This window comes from Quercus robur, chromosome 3 (assembly GCF_932294415.1).
Source record: "Quercus robur chromosome 3, dhQueRobu3.1, whole genome shotgun sequence".
NCBI classification, from domain to species: Eukaryota; Viridiplantae; Streptophyta; class Magnoliopsida; order Fagales; family Fagaceae; genus Quercus; species Quercus robur.
In genome coordinates, this window is record NC_065536.1 from 23,066,044 (window position 1) to 23,084,882 (window position 18,839).

Here is an 18,839-nt window from a genome sequence, read left to right on the forward strand (position 1 = left end):
TCAATCAATCAATTATTATTATTATTTAATTTAACTTCACCATACAGACTCTAGCTAGTCCCTTCTCATCCCAAAGGGTACCAATCAAACACAACAAAAAGGGCCAATATGTTCATATCCGTCAGATCCTATACCATGATTCAAATCCCACGTCCAATTTGAGGAGTTGTAAAAGCCTAAAGTAGAACCGATTTCACTCCGTTGAGAAATCCAACAGACACACAGTACATTCCGTTAAGAAACACACACAAACACAAACAGAGACAGGGATGACTTTGTTAGCAGCCACGAATTGGCGCGAAACAAAAGGAAAGCTAACCGAACTAACAGGACCTCTTGAAGAATGTCACTTCCCAGAAACCATTTCGGATCCCAACATTCACTTCCTTTCCACACACACACACACACAAACATACACCACTGTCAAGTTTTTTTATTTTTCTTTTTTCTTTTTCTTTTTCTCTCTCTCTCTCTCTCTCTCTCTCTCTCTTTCCATCATTTTCTAGCTAAATTTTTCCCAGAAAAAAAAAATGGCATTTTCCGGCATTATTTTCGACCGTACTTGACTCCATTTTGGTTTTTGGCAAAAGGGTCGTTGTCTTTTGTGGTGTTTGTGACGAAGAAGGTGCAATTTTGGGCTGGAGATAAAGAGAGTCACTCCCTCACCAGAAAATTTTTCCTAGAAAAATTGGCGTTTCCTTGAGTTTTCTTTGATTCTACTTGACTCCAATTTGGTTTTTTCTGGCAAAAGGGTCGTTTTATTTTATGGTATTTGTGGTCAAGAAAGTGCGATTTTGAGCTGGAGAGTTGAAGGGTATTAGATCTTTGAATCCATCATCTGATGATTTTATGAAGCAAGAGTTTTGTACGTAGCTGAGCTTTGATCGAAATCTTAAAAAAATGGTATGCGTGCTTTGATTATTTGCTTGGTTTTTTTAGAGTTAATTTGCTATGGTTTATAGTGTTGGACTCTTTTTTTAAGACTTTGTAAGTTATAAACATATATGGTAGTTCTTCCTAGGTTTTTTAATATGACTATTTGTTTATATCTAGTAAGTGTATTTGCAATGTCATATCTGATCAGGCTCAATCTTTCCTCAAGTTGTTTTTTTGTAAAGTTTATGGGAGCATTTTTCATTTTAGACTTTTCTATAAAAATGTTGATAATTGAATATAGTGAGAATAGATAATAACTCCGATGTTGATTATCTGGATCAAATAAAGCAATTGCTTAGTCTGGTGATTCTTTACAAAATCCTAGCATGTGGGGTGAAGAAATAAATATGAATATTTGCTTAATGGTGGTCACAAAATTGAGAGGAGGGGTCAGATTTAAAGGAATATACCAGATAGTAAAATGTTTGTGAAAATTTATGCTAATGAAAATGCTATTGTGCTTTGCTAGGAAACACTAATTAGCTTTTAAAAAGCTTATTTTCGGTAGCTTATTTACATAATGTAAGACAAAAATCTAAAAGCTAGCTTATTTTTAGAAAACTGAAACTTATATTATTTGAAATAAAGCAAAAACAAAAAGTAGTGTGGGACTCACAAACAGTTAATAATTTAAGCAAAAAAACTAACTTATAATCAGTTGCCAAACGCACATTAGACTAATAACATATGGCTTTTGGAAAGATTGGCTTTGGAATGAAAACCTGTTTAACCGTTCATAAATTATATACAACATCTTCACTGGGAATGAACTCTAGTCAATCTACTTATCACATGGCCCAAGGTTAAAATGCATTATTACCCAGTGCATACTTATACTGGAATCAGACTGATGGAAAATTGGGATGCTGTTGCATTGAAGCAATGAGATTGTAATGAAAGATTTATTTGGCTTTTTAATGAGTTTGCTACTCTCTTACCATTTTGCACTCAAGTATACTACTGTTTAAGCTATCCCTCCAAATAGGCAAGCCGGAAAAATTCAAGTAGAAATTTCATGAAACATTATGATGTAGATGAAAATGAAAAACTCTTGAGGTGAAGGTGGTATTTGTTTTACAAATTACACAGATGAAATTTCAGCAATACGAGGTGTACAGCTGAGTCACGTGATAGGTTTTCAAGACAATTCTGTGTTAGAACAGATTTCTAGTTTATTTAAATTAGTACATACAAGACCGTATGGTAGAACTTAAATGTAAACTTTTCGATTGACTCAGCATCAAATGCTCACAATTATGTTCAGAGTTGTGCTGATTGATTATGACTGAAACCAGTATTATCTTTGTTGTATCTATAATTAAATTTAAAATAAAATTTTCTATGCTATTATTTAATGCTTGGGTATCTGCATCTGTAGGCAACTCCAGTGAATATCATTGTAGGTTCTCATGTCTGGATTGAAGACCCAGGAATAGCTTGGATTGATGGACAGGTGTCAAAGATTAATGGACAGGAAGCTGAGATCCAGACTACTGATGGGAGGAAGGTATTTACCTTCCTATAATTTAAATAAATTGCTTAACTTTTTGGATCCTCACTTTATTTTCATTATTCGGGTAAATTGCAAATTACACCCTTAAAGTTTGGGAGTGATTGGATTTTACACTCTAAAGTTTCAGAATTTAGATTCTACCCCCTAAACTTTAAAGGGTAAAATCCAAATTTTGAAACGTTAGGGTGTAAAATCCTAACACCCTAAACTTCAGGGGATAAAATCCAAATTTTGAAACTTTAGGATATAAAATCCAAATACCCTCAAACTTTAGGGGTGCAATTTGCAATTTACCCTTATTATTCTTAAAACTTTCAATTGAGATAAATTTTTATCGGTTTTTCACTCAAATTCTGTACTTACATCCTTGATGTTTTGTCCCCTTTGTTGACAAATCACATTGCATTCTATGGGGAACAAGCGGTCTTTTCTGGTTACCATTTTGTAGACATTCTTTGTTAATTGTGTTTGTTGTTCCCATCAATGATTTTGGTTGGATTATGAAGGTTTATTTTCTCTTTATGTATCATTTGACTCATTTTACCTTCCAGATTTTCTTTAGCCTCCATTTAGATGTCAGAAAGAATGAGACTAGAATAGTTAAAGATGCTCAAAAATGGAGCTAATACATTATCACTTTCAAAATTTCTTTTTCTTTTACTTGTTCTTCTGTGATCCAAAGTGAGACTCATATTACAAAGGGCAATTTTAAGTCACATCCATAAACTTTTCCTAAATACATTTTCAGAATGATAATTTTTAAACTACTCTATCTGTCTTGTGCATATAATTTTGGTTTGTTGTGCTTCTAAATTCATGTCTCATAAGCAGCTCCTGCTGCTTTAAGTAAATTACAAGCATCAGTTTTCTTATGACAAATAAATAAATTGTGTACTGCTGAAAGTACAATTGGTTGTAATGGTAGCACATGTTTCTCTTTTTCTAAATTAAATTAGCAAAAACCTTGCAAGGCAGAATTATTGCCTAGTCATATTTATAGATATTGGTTATAATAGTAACTAGAAATATGAGTGCAACTTCACAGTGAAGCATTTAAACAAAATTGTATTAGGTCATTATATTGATGCCGTTTGGATTGGGCAGAATCTCACGTCTACGTTTCACTATTACATTTTCTCTTCTTTTTTTTCTTTTTTGGTCAGCTGCAGCAGGGGACAGCGGCTACTGTTCATGAACAGTAGCCGCACTTTTCCTATTTTTTGTCACTTTATCAGTCCTGTGGATCCCGTGCACTGTTCACGGGCCCACAAATTCCACTTTTCAATAACTTTTTCATTAAAAATGGGTCTCACGGCACTATTCACACATTTAAAAATTATTTTACTACAGTGTTTTCAATTTCAATTTTCAGTTTCAGCAAAAATAAGCTCAATTCAAACCGACCTATTATATTGTTTTTACATACTAAAAATTTGTGTTTCAACTTTGGTACTTCTAAGGTTGTGGCAAACCTATCAAAAATCTATCCAAAAGATGTGGAAGCTCCTGCTGGTGGAGTTGATGACATGACAAAGTTATCTTATTTGCATGAGCCTGGAGTTCTGCAAAACCTAAAAATTAGATATGAACTGAATGAAATCTATGTAAGATCTCCTCTCCTTTATATTTAATAAAATCTAATGAAAATAACCATTTTAAGTGATTACTCTTGCTTCTGCAACCTTGGACTAATAATTTGTACCTCACCTATATCATGGCAGACTTATACCGGAAATATTCTAATTGCCATAAATCCATTTCAAAGATTGCCTCATCTTTATGATGCTCATATGATGCAACAATACAAGGGAGCACCATTTGGAGAACTAAGCCCACATGTTTTTGCAGTTGCCGATGTTGCATACAGGTTATCCCTATTCTCCACTGTTCTTTCTATAAAGTTCTTTATCAATGAACCAAATTTCAACACTAATGCAACACTAATGCTTATACTAAAATCAGAGCAATGATAAATGAGGGGAAAAGCAATTCAATCCTGGTCAGTGGTGAAAGTGGAGCAGGTAAAACTGAGACCACGAAAATGCTTATGCAATACCTTGCCTTTTTAGGAGGCCGGGTTGCTACTGAAGGACGGACAGTTGAGCAACAAGTTCTTGAAGTATGTTCAATAACCTAGATATCATTTTTCAATTAAATGAAATCTCCATTGCTCCATTTTATCTTATATTTTTTTACATTCCTCTTGTTTCGTTCTAATTGATCTGACTGCAGTCAAATCCAGTCCTTGAAGCATTTGGCAATGCCAAAACTGTAAGGAACAACAATTCCAGGTGAGCCACTCTTCCACTCAGGCAATATAGTAGAATGTTGACTTTATGTCTCTTCACATCCAATTTATAAATTTACTCTAAGTTCAAAAGCTATAACCCAGACATTCTTCTTACACTGATTAGAATACAACACTGAGCTGATTTAATTGAAAGATAATCTTTTGCTAAATAGCTGCATACTTGCAACTAGATTTCTCAATGATTAAGCAATTATTAGTCTGACAGGAGCTACCTCCTTTTAGTTCACATATAATGAATCAAAAGTTGTTGAATGCTTGGACTTTATTGTGGTTGACACTGATCTTTTTAAATAAATACTGTTGCAGCCGTTTTGGTAAATTTGTGGAGATTCAGTTTGATAAGCAAGGAAGAATCTCAGGAGCAGCCATAAGAACTTACCTTCTAGAGAGGTCTCGTGTTTGCCAAATTTCTGATCCTGAACGCAACTATCACTGCTTCTACCTTCTTTGTGCTGCACCACAGGAGGTATCTTCCAGTTGGAATGACAACTCTGTGATTTCCTAACTATTTATTGCATGTTTCATTTACCTTACTTCATTAGAAAATTCATCTAAAGTTGTTAATGTCAACAGGAAATTGAGAAGTACAAGTTGGGAAACCCTAAATCATTTCACTATCTTAACCAGTCAAATTGCTATGACCTGGTTGGTGTAAGTGATGCGCATGATTATCTTGCCACAAGGAGAGCAATGGAAATTGTTGGGATAAGTGACAAAGAACAGGTTCATCCTTTTCAAAGAAATTTTTAACTGATTTATTACATATAGATAAGAAGGACCACCTTCTGAGCTCTCTCTCTCTCTCTCTCTCTCTCTCTCTCTCTCTCTCTCTCTCTCTCTCTCAGGAAGCAATTTTCAGAGTTGTTGCCGCAATACTTCATCTTGGCAATATTGAATTTGCTAAAGGAAAGGAAATTGATTCATCGGTTCCAAAAGATGACAAAGCCAAATTCCATCTTAAAATGACTGCTGACCTTCTCATGTATGAGTTCTGTTGCAATAGTTCCTAAATATTCTGATATGTTCCCATTCATTTGGTTGGAACTTGAAACAATTGAATTTTGATCTATTTCAGGTGTAATGCTGAGGCCTTGGAAGATGCATTATGTAAGCGTGTCATGATCACTCCAGAAGAAGTGATAAAACGGAGCCTTGATCCTCAAAGTGCAGCAGTTAGCCGGGATGGTTTAGCAAAGACAATATACTCTCGACTTTTTGACTGGTAAGATATATATTGCAGTAATATGATGACATTTATCACCCGATTGATCAAAATTTTCCTACTTACTACTTGAAACATAAAGATAATGTGAATTTAGATGTTCATTTGATGCTAACGAAGTGCATCTGATTATGTACAGGTTGGTGGATAAAATTAATAGCTCAATTGGACAAGATCCTAATTCAAAATCTTTGATTGGGGTTCTTGACATCTATGGTTTTGAAAGCTTTAAGACTAACAGGTAACAACTAATAAACACAATACTTACATAGAAATATATATATAAATACATATTATATACATAAACGCATGCACAATTTATATATATAGAGATAGACACACATAGATACCATATACACATACAAACACACACAAACATATATTAAAATAAATAATTTAATATGTTCAAGAAATCACATTTAATGGGTTAGGAACTTCTTCATGAGTTAATTTCAGCTTACTCTGATGTGCAGTTTTGAGCAATTCTGCATTAATTTCACAAATGAGAAGTTGCAGCAACATTTCAACCAGGTAATGTTTCAGATCATATTGACCACTTCAGCTGTAGTCTAGTCACTCTTTTAACTTTAGATTGTCTGGTGGTGACTTTCAGCATGTATTCAAGATGGAACAAGAAGAATACACAAAAGAGGAGATTGATTGGAGCTACATTGAATTTGTTGATAACCAAGATGTCTTAGATCTTATTGAAAAGGTTATTCCTTTTTCTTCATTCAAATCACCATTTTTTTTTTTTTTTTTGTTATTAGATCCAAACTGGACAAAATATAATTCCAGGAACGTAGGCCCCCCTTCATTTGTCTAGTAAGAACATATTTTTAAGCATATCCATACATAGTTGATTCAACTCTCACTTCTTTTCCTCATTTCTTGAGGACCAAAAAGCTTACATATGACAGAACTTTTACCAGTCAACAAGGATTTGATTGTAGAACAGTATTGTGTGTCCCGTGATTTCAATGGTGAGCACTTATCAGGTTCCCTGCCCCATGAAAAGTAAAAATAAAAATAGGCAGGTCAAGCAACTATTTGTAGGTTGAGAATTTACCTATCCTGTGTTTAAACTAAATCATGATAGAGATGTGTGACTGTTGAAGCTCATGGCTGTGGATCCATTGTAGCAGTGCCTTCTAACTTGTATCATTTAATTCATTATAGAAATCATTTTCTTTTTCCCATTTGTACCGACTTATTAAACAGACATATATTTAACATTTCAACTAGCAGTGCTCTTCCACTAGTTTTGAGTAGCTTGTTAGCTCAATTATATGTTTTTGTATTTGAATGAACATTTGTCTCAGGCGAGTATTTCAATCATGTCTTTTACTTATGATATTTCTTTTTTCAGAAACCTGGTGGAATCGTTGCTCTCCTTGATGAAGCTTGGTAAAAAAAAATTATCTCACTTCTGCGATGAAGTTTTGGTTTTCATTTCAAAGGAAGTTGGGCGTAGTTTACTTCAAGCATTTATTTCCCTTGTTTTGGTAGAAGAAATCTGAAAATTGCATTGCTTAAGTTTTGTAGGATTATGTTAAACTTCAAGATTAAACTCCTAGTTGAACTTCACATAGATCTTTCTTTTCATTCTTGATAACCAGTCCCTTTTGTTTTTCAGCATGTTTCCAAAGTCAACACATGAAACATTTGCAAACAAGCTGTATCAGACATTTAAAAATCACAAGCGCTTTATAAAACCAAAGCTATCCCGCACAGATTTCACCATTTCTCATTATGCTGGAGAGGTATAGTTGATTACCCAAGCTTATTGCTGCAAGGGAGGGCTGCTTCTACAATTTGATTTTTACCCCATAACAATTCTTTTCAGGTCCTATATCAATCTGACCAATTTTTGGACAAAAACAAGGACTATGCGGTTCCTGAACATCAAGACTTGTTGGATGATTCCAAATGTCCTTTTGTGGCAGGGCTTTTCCCTCCACTTCCAGAAGAGACATCTAAATCTTCTAAGTTTTCTTCAATTGGTTCTCGTTTTAAGGTACTTTTCTTCTGTGATATTAATGGCTATTGGAGTTGATTTCACCTGAAGATAGATTTTAGTCAATGTATTTCATCTACAAGCACCAGCTTGCCTGACTTCCCTTGAACACTTCAAAATCTTTTTAAGCTGCTAGAACTTGAAAGCTAAGTTTTTTTGATCTAATTGTTGCAGCTACAACTACAGCAGTTGATGGAAACACTAAATTCTACAGAACCTCACTACATAAGATGTGTGAAGCCAAACAACCTTCTAAAACCTGCCATATTTGAAAATGTCAACATCATGCAGCAACTGCGTTGTGGTGTGAGTAAAATATGATCTCTCTCTCTCTCTCTCTCTCTCTCTCTCTCTCTCTCTCTCTCAGTCTAGTTTTTTTGAAAATGTATTTGTCTCATTTATTTTTATAATCTTTCATCTTTGTTCCTTTTCTTTTCTGTATTCTGCTATGACTGATATTTGTCCTTGTAGGGTGTTTTGGAGGCAATCAGAATCAGTTGTGCTGGATACCCAACTCGGCGTCCTTTCTTTGAATTCATAAATAGATTTGGTCTTCTTGCCACAGAGGTCGTGGAAGGAAAGTAAGTAGGCTCTTTTAGCATATATTTCTGTTAATGTAGTAATAGAATCCCTGACTGGAAATCGTTGAAATTTACCATGTATGCTTAAATACATGAGGGTGTTCTACTTTCTGAATTTATTTTATTATGAGCAGTGTTGATGAAAAGGTTGCCTGCAAAAAGATTCTGGAAAAGATGGGGCTTAAAGGATATCAGGTAACTTGAGGAGTTCCTTTGCTGCTTTTAGAAATAACTGATAATCCTTAAAAATTATTACTGATCCTGTTTCATCCATCTCCTATAAGCTCCTAGAGTTGCTTAAATTTTAACCAGATGTTACATAGACCCATGAATGTTGCAGCATGGAGTTATGTGTGTGTGTGTGTGTGTGCGCATGTGTGCATTCATGTGTTTTTGTGTTATCTTTGAACTGCTGCAATGATGGAGTTACTATCAGTAGATATGGAGTAAGCTATGCATGTGTGGATGTTATTTCTTTAAGTATAATGAATTCCCATTCATCCAATCCATACTGTGGCTAGAAAAGAATTTATTTGAATGTGTTGCAAAATGGTTTTTCAGATAGGTAAAACAAAAATGTTCCTAAGAGCTGGTCAGATGGCTGAATTAGATGCACGGAGAGCTGAAGTACTGAGTAATGCGGCAAAAACTATTCAGCGGCGCATACGAACCCATATTGCTCGTAAACAGTTTATTGCACTGCGGAAGGCTACCATAGTTGTACAATCTCTATGTAGAGGTGAGCCATCTGAAAATTGTGATAGCACGTATAAGTTCTACACCTGTATGCTGTTCTGTTCCTGAAGATCACTTAGTCCCCTGAACAGAATGATTTAGTTATGTTTTCCCTTCTTTGCCTGGCACAGGTCTTTAGGGCATGAGTTGATTGCTTGGTCAATTTCTGTTTTGAATTTATATTCTTATGTGTTTTGGTATAAATTGCAGGAAGACTGGCTTGCAAAATTTTTGAACAAATGAGAAGGGAGGCAGCTGCTAAGAAAATTCAGAAGAATACACGCAGATACCAAGCCTGGAAAAGATATCGCAAACTCCATTTCTCTGTTCTTGTCTTGCAAACAGGCTTAAGGGCAATGGCTGCTCGTAATGAATTCAGATTTAAGAAGATAACAAAAGCGGCAATTTTGGTTCAGGTCATACACTTTAAGACTTGTATCACTTGGAAATCTACTTTTCTACGTTTGTCAGTTGTCAAAAATGCATACTCACTGGTAGAAAAATGCAGGCAAGATGGCGTTGTTATAAAGCTGCCTCACACTACAAGAAGCTTAAGAGGGGTACAATAGTCACACAATGCATATGGAGGGGAAGAATTGCAAAGAGAGAACTAAGAAAGCTCAAAATGGTTAGTATTAAGCAATTATTCCCTTAACCATCTTAAATAATGTGCATTTGCAACATGGCATGTGTTAAATTACCAATTCTCCCAAAAGTTTAAGTTGTTAGGAATGATGAATTTAAATTATTTAATCATTTAACCATAACAGCATGCAAAGTGTATGCATGGTACTATCCATGAAAAAAAAATTGCATACATGGCACTGCATCTCAATTATTAAAGGAAATAGTTTGTGAATCATTAAGGGGATGAGCACCATTTTGATAATGGGATTTAATGCACACCATTTTCTGATGGTAATTAACATTGGTCCAAATAAGAATATGTTTGTAATAATTGTCATGTTATGCTTTAAAAAATTTGGGAATATCAATGGAGAATTTTTAACATGGTCAATATACATAAAATAAAATAAAAATATATATGGGCTTTTGGAACTAAAGAGTTTAGATGAGAAAATTTTGCATTATATCTCCGGGAAATGCCACAAGAGACAGCAATGAGCAGTTTACAGTCAAAATTGGAGACATTGAAAAGTAATCTGTATTCTATTACATTTGAGTGCACAAGATTCGCGTGGTAAATGATAAGCCTAGCAATGGACAAGTTGAGCATATCAGATGCCCATACATCCACATTCCACTTTTAATATAAACAACAAGGTTCAAAAAATGCATAGAAGGATAAAAAAAAATGCTACAGAAATATAAAAATATAGTGGCCTTTTATAGCATCCTTGATATGTACACATGGAGCTATATCATATGCAAAGACAATAATTCATGACAGTAGTTGGGAACTATGGTTCATGCATCTAAAAAAGTTTAATTGTGTGCCTCAATAGTGTAACCAACCTAGTCATGATCATTTTAATTTCTACTCCTTAGTATTTGATTCACAACTGTAAGAAAATAGAATTTAGGAAAGATAATGTTTCTATTTTAATAGTCATTGAAACAAAGTTGAATTGTAATATAAGCTCTTTAAAGGGCATAGTCAAACTACTCAAAATGTGTGATGGAGTGGAGAGTTGCATGCTCTTTCTTTTTATTTTATTCTATTTTGATTAATTCAGTAATCAATATAAAAGAATATTGAGTCCATTATGTCTTATATTGGATTTTGAATATGAGATCCACGTACAATCTTTTGCAGGCTGCGAGGGAAACAGGTGCACTTAAAGAAGCAAAGGATAAGCTTGAAAAACATGTAGAGGAGCTCACTTGGCGTTTACAATTGGAAAAACGTTTAAGGGTAATACTGATGCTCTGAAAATAGGTAGTTTTAGGTATACAAGAATATTGCTAATATCCATTGTATGCTTCTTCTATGAAAAGTTTACACCATGAAACCTTGCATAGTAGCACTATCTTACTGCAAAATTTGCTTTACCATATTTTAAAAGATACTATGTGACTTCAAAATTGGTCAGTAACATTTGTTTGATCTTTCTTCATTTTCAGAACTAAGAGATTCCCATTGCTTTCTATTCATGTGAATGTTTCTCATACCTTAGAGTAATGTATGCAGGCTGACCTTGAGGAAGCAAAAGCACAGGAGGTGGCAAAATTGCAGAATTTGTTGCAAGAACTGCAGTACAAAGTTAAAGAAGCAAATGCATTAATTGTCAAGGAACGAGAGGCTGCAAAGAAGGCTATTGACGAAGCACCTCCTGTTATTAAAGAAACTCAAGTTCTTGTTCAAGATACCCAGAAAATTGATTCTCTAACAGCAGAAGTGGAGAACCTAAGGGTTAGAAAGTTCAACCAATAAACTTTACTTAATGTCTTCTGTTGAATCAAATGTGCGATATATAGTATTCATTTTCACACCGAAAAAAACTAGAATTATTTTCTTAAATGATGCACGGAATAGACAATCAAATCTTCTTTCATTTTTAGTGCATTTTTCAAAAACAGCATCTTGCAAAGCAGTACTTCTTCTTTTACTTATCAATTTAACACCATATACCCTGTGTGTTAAAGGAGTTTTAAGTTTCAATTTGGCATATCGGTGTGAGGGTGAGGAAGCAATTTTCAAAGTGCTTATTTGACAATGCCTTTTGCATTGGACATAAAGCCATTTGCTGACTTATGACAAATTCAATTGCTGCTGATGGAAAACAGACATGGATCAAACATCTCATCTGCATGATGACCATGCATATCTCCATAGGAGTATCAAAAAATTGGAATTTGACATAGATTCTTGATAGGTGTAGAGGCAGCATATGGAAATTCAATGGCACAAACTGTAAAACTTAAACTCTTATTAAGATCAATACTTCCATATCACCGTTTAAACTTTTATTAGCCAAATAAAATGAGACTGCTCATTTACAAGAGTAGGTATTTATGGGAATCCAAATATCAGAGGTGACTCAACAATAATAACTTTGATGAAGAGTAGTCTTAACTTTACAAACTCTTGCAGTTAGGATAGCTTTAAATCATTTTACCTTAATATAGGTTAAAGGTTTCAATAACACTTTACACCATTTCATTGAAATAGATAAAGCAACCTAAGTAACAAGATGTGGTACAAAGGTCGCTTGGTTAGAATGAAGTCATTGCATTCAATTTGTGGCAGCATCTTGTCTGATTTGTAATCCATGTACCATAGGAATCATCTGAGTTTGCAAAGGTTCAACATGTTCTGCAGCTTATGCTCCTTTTGTCAATGAAATAGCTAAACTGACTTAAGTAACAAGACATGATAAGGTCACTATGTGCAATTTCATTTCTTGAAATCATTATTTCACATCATCATGTCAGATTTGTGTACCATCTAGGACTGGATACTTTTTTTTTTCAAAGGTTCAACATGTTTTTCAGCTTCTTGTATGAGTGTGCAGCAATATTTTCATATTGGTAACAGTAAAGCATGGTCAGTTCATTTATTTACATAACCACCACAGACATCATTGGAATCAGAAAGACAAAGTGCTGATATCTCAAAAAGAAAATACAATGAAGCCCAACAATCTAGTGAAGAACGACAGAAAAAATTAGAAGAAACAGAGAAGAAAGTTCATCAGCTCCAGGAATCTTTAACCAGGTAATATGATCCTTCAAGAATGACATCCTGATCCTCCTATAGTTACATTTACATGTTAAGTAAGTTTCACCTCTGAATGTTTTACGTAAGGTTTTTGCATAATTAGTTTGACTCTCAAATTTGTCAGATGGGGTTTTGCATGATCCTGTATGTAATTAGAATTTAGCAATTTTACATGTTCATGTGTAGTATTTGACTGTGGCAGATTTTAGAAATACATCAGACATGGAAAATTATATATTAAGATTGAAAAAGGTGTTTGGACCTCTCTTTTTATTTTATTCTTATGCGTTATATATACAGCGCATTAAACTTCCTATATCAATTTCTAGCACCAATTAACATCGTTATGGTTTCAAATTTATTCATGGCCTGCATATAATTTGAGTTCAAATCACAATTTATTTAAAGAAAGTCATCAGTAGTTTTTGACTTTCCATACCTGGATAACTAAGCATTTAGATTTCTTTGATTAGGCTAGAGGAAAAACTTTCCAATTTAGAATCTGAGAATCAAGTCCTGCGTCAACAAGCTGTATCCATGGCACCTAATAAGTTCCTTTCAGGACGCTCCAGATCAACTATTCAGGTAAATTCAGAAATCATTAATATTGAAGGTTGGTTAATATTTGATATCCCAAATAGTTTAGAGATTTTCCTGTTCTCTGATTAATGACAGAGAGCTGCTGAAGGTGGTCATATTGGAACGGATACAAAGATAGGTTTGGTAAGTAAAGCTCTTCTAAACTGATAGTATTATCTCAAGGAAAAGGAAAAAGATGAAAAGAAACTTACAGTATGAACTACTTGAATATATCTTCTTGATTTTTCTCATTTGTTGATCACCTGGTATATGAATCAGGATCTGCATATTCCTCCAATAAATCATAGGGATCCTTCTGAAGTAGAGGAGAAACCCCAAAAATCCCTAAATGAGAAGCAGCAGGAGAACCAAGAGTTGCTCATAAGATGTATTTCCGAACACCTAGGCTTTGCAGGGAATAGGCCTATTGCTGCCTGCATCATATATAAATGCCTTTTGCAGTGGAGATCATTTGAAGTTGAGCGGACTAGTGTTTTTGATCGGATCATTCAGACCATTGGCAATGCTATCGAGGTTTGAAATTCCCAGATTTATATGCTGGGTACCGTGTTTTGTTTTCTCTTATAAAAATCAGAAGCCTCTTTTTTAACTTTAATATTTGCATTTGGATTTCAGACCCAGGATAACAATGATATCTTGGCCTATTGGTTATCCAATGCCTCAACACTTCTCTTACTACTCCAGCGCACTTTGAAAGCAAGTGGTGCTGCTGGTATGGCCCCACAACGCCGTCGTTCATCATCAGCAACTCTATTTGGGAGGATGACACAAGTAAATATAGTTTTTTTTTTTTTTCTCAAAAAAATATAAGTTGCTTGTTAAAATGTTCAAAATTTTCAATTCTTCTGTTAATTCATGTTTTTTCTATTATTTTTATTTAGAGTTTCCGTGGTGCTCCACAAGGAGTGAATATTTCCTTGATCAATGGTAGCATTAATGGAGTGGATACATTGCGGCAAGTTGAAGCCAAGTACCCAGCTTTGCTTTTTAAACAGCAGCTTACAGCATATGTAGAAAAGATTTATGGAATGATTCGAGATAATCTGAAGAAAGAAATTTCTCCATTGCTTGGATTGTGCATCCAGGTTTATAAATTTTGGTTTTTGCAGACTTACTAAACTTTATTTTTATAGAGCCAAATTCATGTTTCACTATGATCATTGTTTAGTCATTCTAATTATTTTTCCCCTTTCTAAACTACTTAAACTGAACTTTATTGTTTGGATATGATGAAACAGGCACCAAGAATATCCAGAGCAAGCTTGGTTAAGGGATCATCGCGTTCAGTTGCAAACACAGAGGCCCAGCGAGCATTGATTGCTCACTGGCAAGGGATTGTAAAAAGCCTTGGAAACTTCCTAAACACTTTGAAAGAAAATCATGTTAGTAGAATTTATCTTGGCTCTGCTCCTTTCTATATCATCTTTTTTCTCCTTTGTACTCATATAATAGAAACTAACATTCAGAAGTGGTGCACATTGACATTGCTTGTGACCATTATGTTCCAAGCCAGCTTTGGCTTTCATGACCACGATTAATGGATTAACTAAACCGTGATTGGATCTTTTTCCATGGATCATGGATGTCATCCAATAGATTTTTCATTTTGAGTGTGTTCTTGGTGAAATATTTTTTGCTAAACTCTTGCTCTTTCGCTCTTCCATTTTCTAGGTACCCCCATTTTTAGTTCGTAAGGTGTTCACACAAATATTTTCTTTCATCAATGTTCAACTATTTAACAGGTATAAAATCCATGCTACAATATCTGGTTGCTTTTTGGTTGCAAGTCTTATGCAAGTACATTTTCCCTTATCATCCTACATACACTGTTTTTTGTTGCAGTCTTCTGTTAAGGCGAGAGTGCTGTTCTTTTAGCAATGGTGAATATGTGAAGGCTGGATTGGCTGAATTGGAACATTGGTGTTATAAGGCAACAGATGAGGTACCTTGAATTCACTGCCATGATACTCAGATCTTGTGATATATAAATATTAAATAACCCAAAAAAAAATGCAGTATGCAGGTTCGTCTTGGGATGAGCTCAAGCATATTAGACAGGCAATCGGATTTCTGGTATCCCTCTAGTCTTTGTTAAATTATTTTTCTTACACCATTACCTTGATACAATGGTGGAGAAGCAACAAAAAGTGTTGTCCTGAAATATTCTCTTTTCTGATTCAGGTTATACATCAAAAACCAAAGAAAACACTGGATGAAATAAGCCACGATCTTTGCCCAGTATGTAATATATATCCAATTTTAAAAATAAATATAATTTATACTTTGACCTGCCTAGCAAAAAATAAAAAATAAAAATTCAACATTCACCTCTTCCCAGGATCTCAATGAACTTGATTTTTCCATTTACAGGTCCTTAGTATACAGCAGCTCTATCGGATCAGTACAATGTACTGGGATGACAAGTATGGCACGCATAGTGTGTCCTCGGATGTAAGTTTTTATGGATGCCATTACTCAAACTAGGTCCGAGTCATCTTTGTTACCAAGCAGAGTGATAGGTTTTCATTTTCCATAAGATTACAAACATTAATCGAAAACAGATGATATTTAGTTTTTCCATCTTACTGTTTTTGTGTAGGTTATTTCCAATATGAGGGTGCTGATGACAGAAGATTCTAACAATGCAGTTAGTAATTCATTCTTGTTGGATGATGATTCAAGGTCAGTAATGGCGTTCAACTATGTGATGAGGCCTTCAGCCTTTCTTTTTTGTTTTGCTTCAGTTGCTATTCTTTATATAACTTCAATTTGAGTTGCATTTCACTAAGCTACTAACCTTTTGGTAGCAAACCGATGCTTGCCAATTTGTTATACACAAACTGGCTAACCTCCACCCATTTGGTTCTCCCTTTTGGATTCAAAAACTGGGTGCCAATTATTTTATATAGTTGGAATACATGATGCATAATTATCAATGACCGCTAAAACTCTAAGCCTGAGACATTGCTTAGGTGCAACTTTCAGTCTATTTAATGATGAAGAGTCAATTGGATTTTAATTAATGCTTAAAAAAATACTCCATTGAATTCATATGCAGGAATTGTACCATTTTGTTTAACAGAACTTGCATAGTTGTTAGACATGCTTTCAGAACATTAGTTTGTGGCTGTCACTGACCTTTAGAATCACCTGTGTGCAGCATTCCATTTTCAGTTGATGACTTATCAAAGTCCATGGAGAAAATAGACATCGCCGATATTGAACCACCACCACTTATTCGTGAAAACTCAGGCTTTACTTTCATGTTTCCTCGTTCAGAGTAATCACTTTCACTGCATGAGTGGATGGGATTCCTCTCCATCTATCTCCACGGTCAAGATATAGGTTCACATTGCAACCCCTTTAATTGTGGATGTCATCAGAGGGTTGTACATTGTTAATTATTTTTTACATTAGAAACATTTTTTGAAATTATCTTCCCATATATAGTTCATTGTTCCAAGTAGGGATGCCTTTGCTCCCCCCCGGTAGTTCATTATTGGAAGCAGTATGCCTTTGCTCCCCATCCAGTGTAATGTACAACTAGTTTTCAATGAAGGAGAAGAAATCAAAAGCATATAGCATTTTACAAAAGCTGTCACTATCTACCCTTTAATGAGGCTTCTTGCTTGTATTTGTATTTACAAGTTTTGTGCTATATTGATAATTGTAAGAGTTCATTTTTATATATTGCTTATTGGTTAGTTTTACTGTGCTTTTTTCTTTTTTTTTTCTTTGGAGTGTTTTTCTTCTTGCATACTTGGTTGTTAATTACTAGATATACAGTAAGAATTTTTTTGAGGATGTATACAGTAAGAATTTGACTTTAAGCGAGCTTGGATTAGCATTTTTCCATTAGATTATTAGCTTAGTTGCTTACTTATATTTTTTTAGAGCCTTATATAATTTCGGTACAATATTACTTGTACTCTTTTTCAGCAAAAAGCTAATCCAAACACACACTTACAAATGGCCACTAGTAGCCACTAATCCCTGAGGATGCAACAAATTTGGCAGTTTCTTTTGGGCTAAACAAACATTGTCCTCACCTTAACCTATAAGTTAGAATCCCTAAATTCCCTCTTCCCATTACAACAATGTTCCTACTAAGATTTGAATCTTAAGCCCCTCCATTGAAGGACGGGAGGAAATGCCACTAGACCAATAGATCACTGGCTGTAATGGCTAATACTGAAGTTTCTAAAAATGTTAGTTACAAGCAATAGATGAGGGTAATGCCGTAGAAATGAGTTTTCAGAAAAGGGACCCCAAATTAGGAAAGTTCTTAGTTTATATTGTACTAGCAATGTAAGATTTACATTATAGACTAAACAAATATGTACAATGTTCGATGGGGCTGGGTGTACAACTATAGATCACCTAGATCCCCTACTCCCGCAAGCCCAAGCCCAGTGGGAAAGTGTTGCTATGATCACGCCCAAGTAGAAGATGTCAACTCAGGTCCCCCCCCTCTACCCATTTTTCATTCATCAAAAAAATATATATACGTGTACATTGTTGTACACATATGCAAAAAGTCTACAATGTGAGATTTACTTTACTAATACAATGTAAACCTATAATTACCTCTACAGAAATTTCTTAAACAATAAACTCTGTAAACATCATTGAGAAGGCAAATATATAAACAAATGGTAAATGAAAATTTTAATCGTTGCTATTTGCCTCCCTTTCTCTTTTTCTCATTTTCATTCTCTTTCTATTTTATTTATTTTTAGTTATATCCTTATTCAAGATTATTCCCGCTAACACAAATTAGGCATGCTACGCAACTCAACTACTCGAAGGTTAACATTTGCATGAGTCTAGTGAATAGGAAAGTCATGACCTTTGCATTGTTTTTAGGTTAAAATTAATTTGGTCCTTAAATTTTGGGTCATATTTCAATTTCATCCTTCATTATTAATTCTGTCAATTTAGTCTTTAAATTTTAAAAATGTTTTAATTTTACCTTTGCTCTATCTTTCCGATACTAACGCTCCATTTGTTTCAATGTAAAATATTTACAAATGTAAAATATTTTACATGTAAAATATTTGCAAAAAAATATTTTCATTTTACAGTGTTTAGCAGTGTACATGAAAATGCTGTGTAAAATATTTTCTAGTATTTGGCACAACCCTTGCATGGTTAATTTGGCACTTGTGGATCTCAGAAAATTAGAGAAGATAGTGCCATGTTACACCCTTACAGGCACTTGAATCACTTAGGGCGGCATGGC

The 18,839-nt window shown here is 34.4% G+C and overlaps 1 protein-coding gene across 1 annotated transcript; it reads left to right on the forward strand.

Moving 5' to 3' along the window:
- Window positions 1-243: 243 nt before the first annotated feature.
- LOC126717517 (myosin-9) lies at window positions 244-17,307 on the forward strand. The gene is made up of 38 exons (XM_050419280.1): window positions 244-903; window positions 2,315-2,443; window positions 3,910-4,053; window positions 4,171-4,316; window positions 4,412-4,568; window positions 4,682-4,740; window positions 5,067-5,226; window positions 5,334-5,483; window positions 5,606-5,742; window positions 5,836-5,982; window positions 6,122-6,223; window positions 6,456-6,513; window positions 6,596-6,697; window positions 7,352-7,389; window positions 7,619-7,745; window positions 7,829-7,999; window positions 8,174-8,305; window positions 8,471-8,580; window positions 8,715-8,775; window positions 9,142-9,319; window positions 9,526-9,731; window positions 9,824-9,943; window positions 11,093-11,191; window positions 11,468-11,689; window positions 12,855-12,994; window positions 13,471-13,582; window positions 13,673-13,720; window positions 13,856-14,110; window positions 14,213-14,368; window positions 14,479-14,682; window positions 14,836-14,979; window positions 15,269-15,339; window positions 15,440-15,539; window positions 15,614-15,670; window positions 15,779-15,835; window positions 15,968-16,048; window positions 16,197-16,279; window positions 16,758-17,307. Exons 1-38 carry the CDS (start codon window positions 901-903, stop codon window positions 16,879-16,881), a joined length of 4,590 nt encoding a protein of 1,529 aa, XP_050275237.1. The 5' UTR covers window positions 244-900; the 3' UTR covers window positions 16,882-17,307.
- Window positions 17,308-18,839: the final 1,532 nt, after the last annotated feature.

Excerpts from the sequence above, each read along its gene's own strand:
- LOC126717517 (XM_050419280.1), top strand. Across the intron at positions 2,444-3,909 it reads AGACTACTGATGGGAGGAAG|GTTGTGGCAAACCTATCAAA; the intron begins GTATTTACCTTC and ends GGTACTTCTAAG. Across the intron at positions 11,690-12,854 it reads CAGAAGTGGAGAACCTAAGG|ACATCATTGGAATCAGAAAG; the intron begins GTTAGAAAGTTC and ends TAACCACCACAG.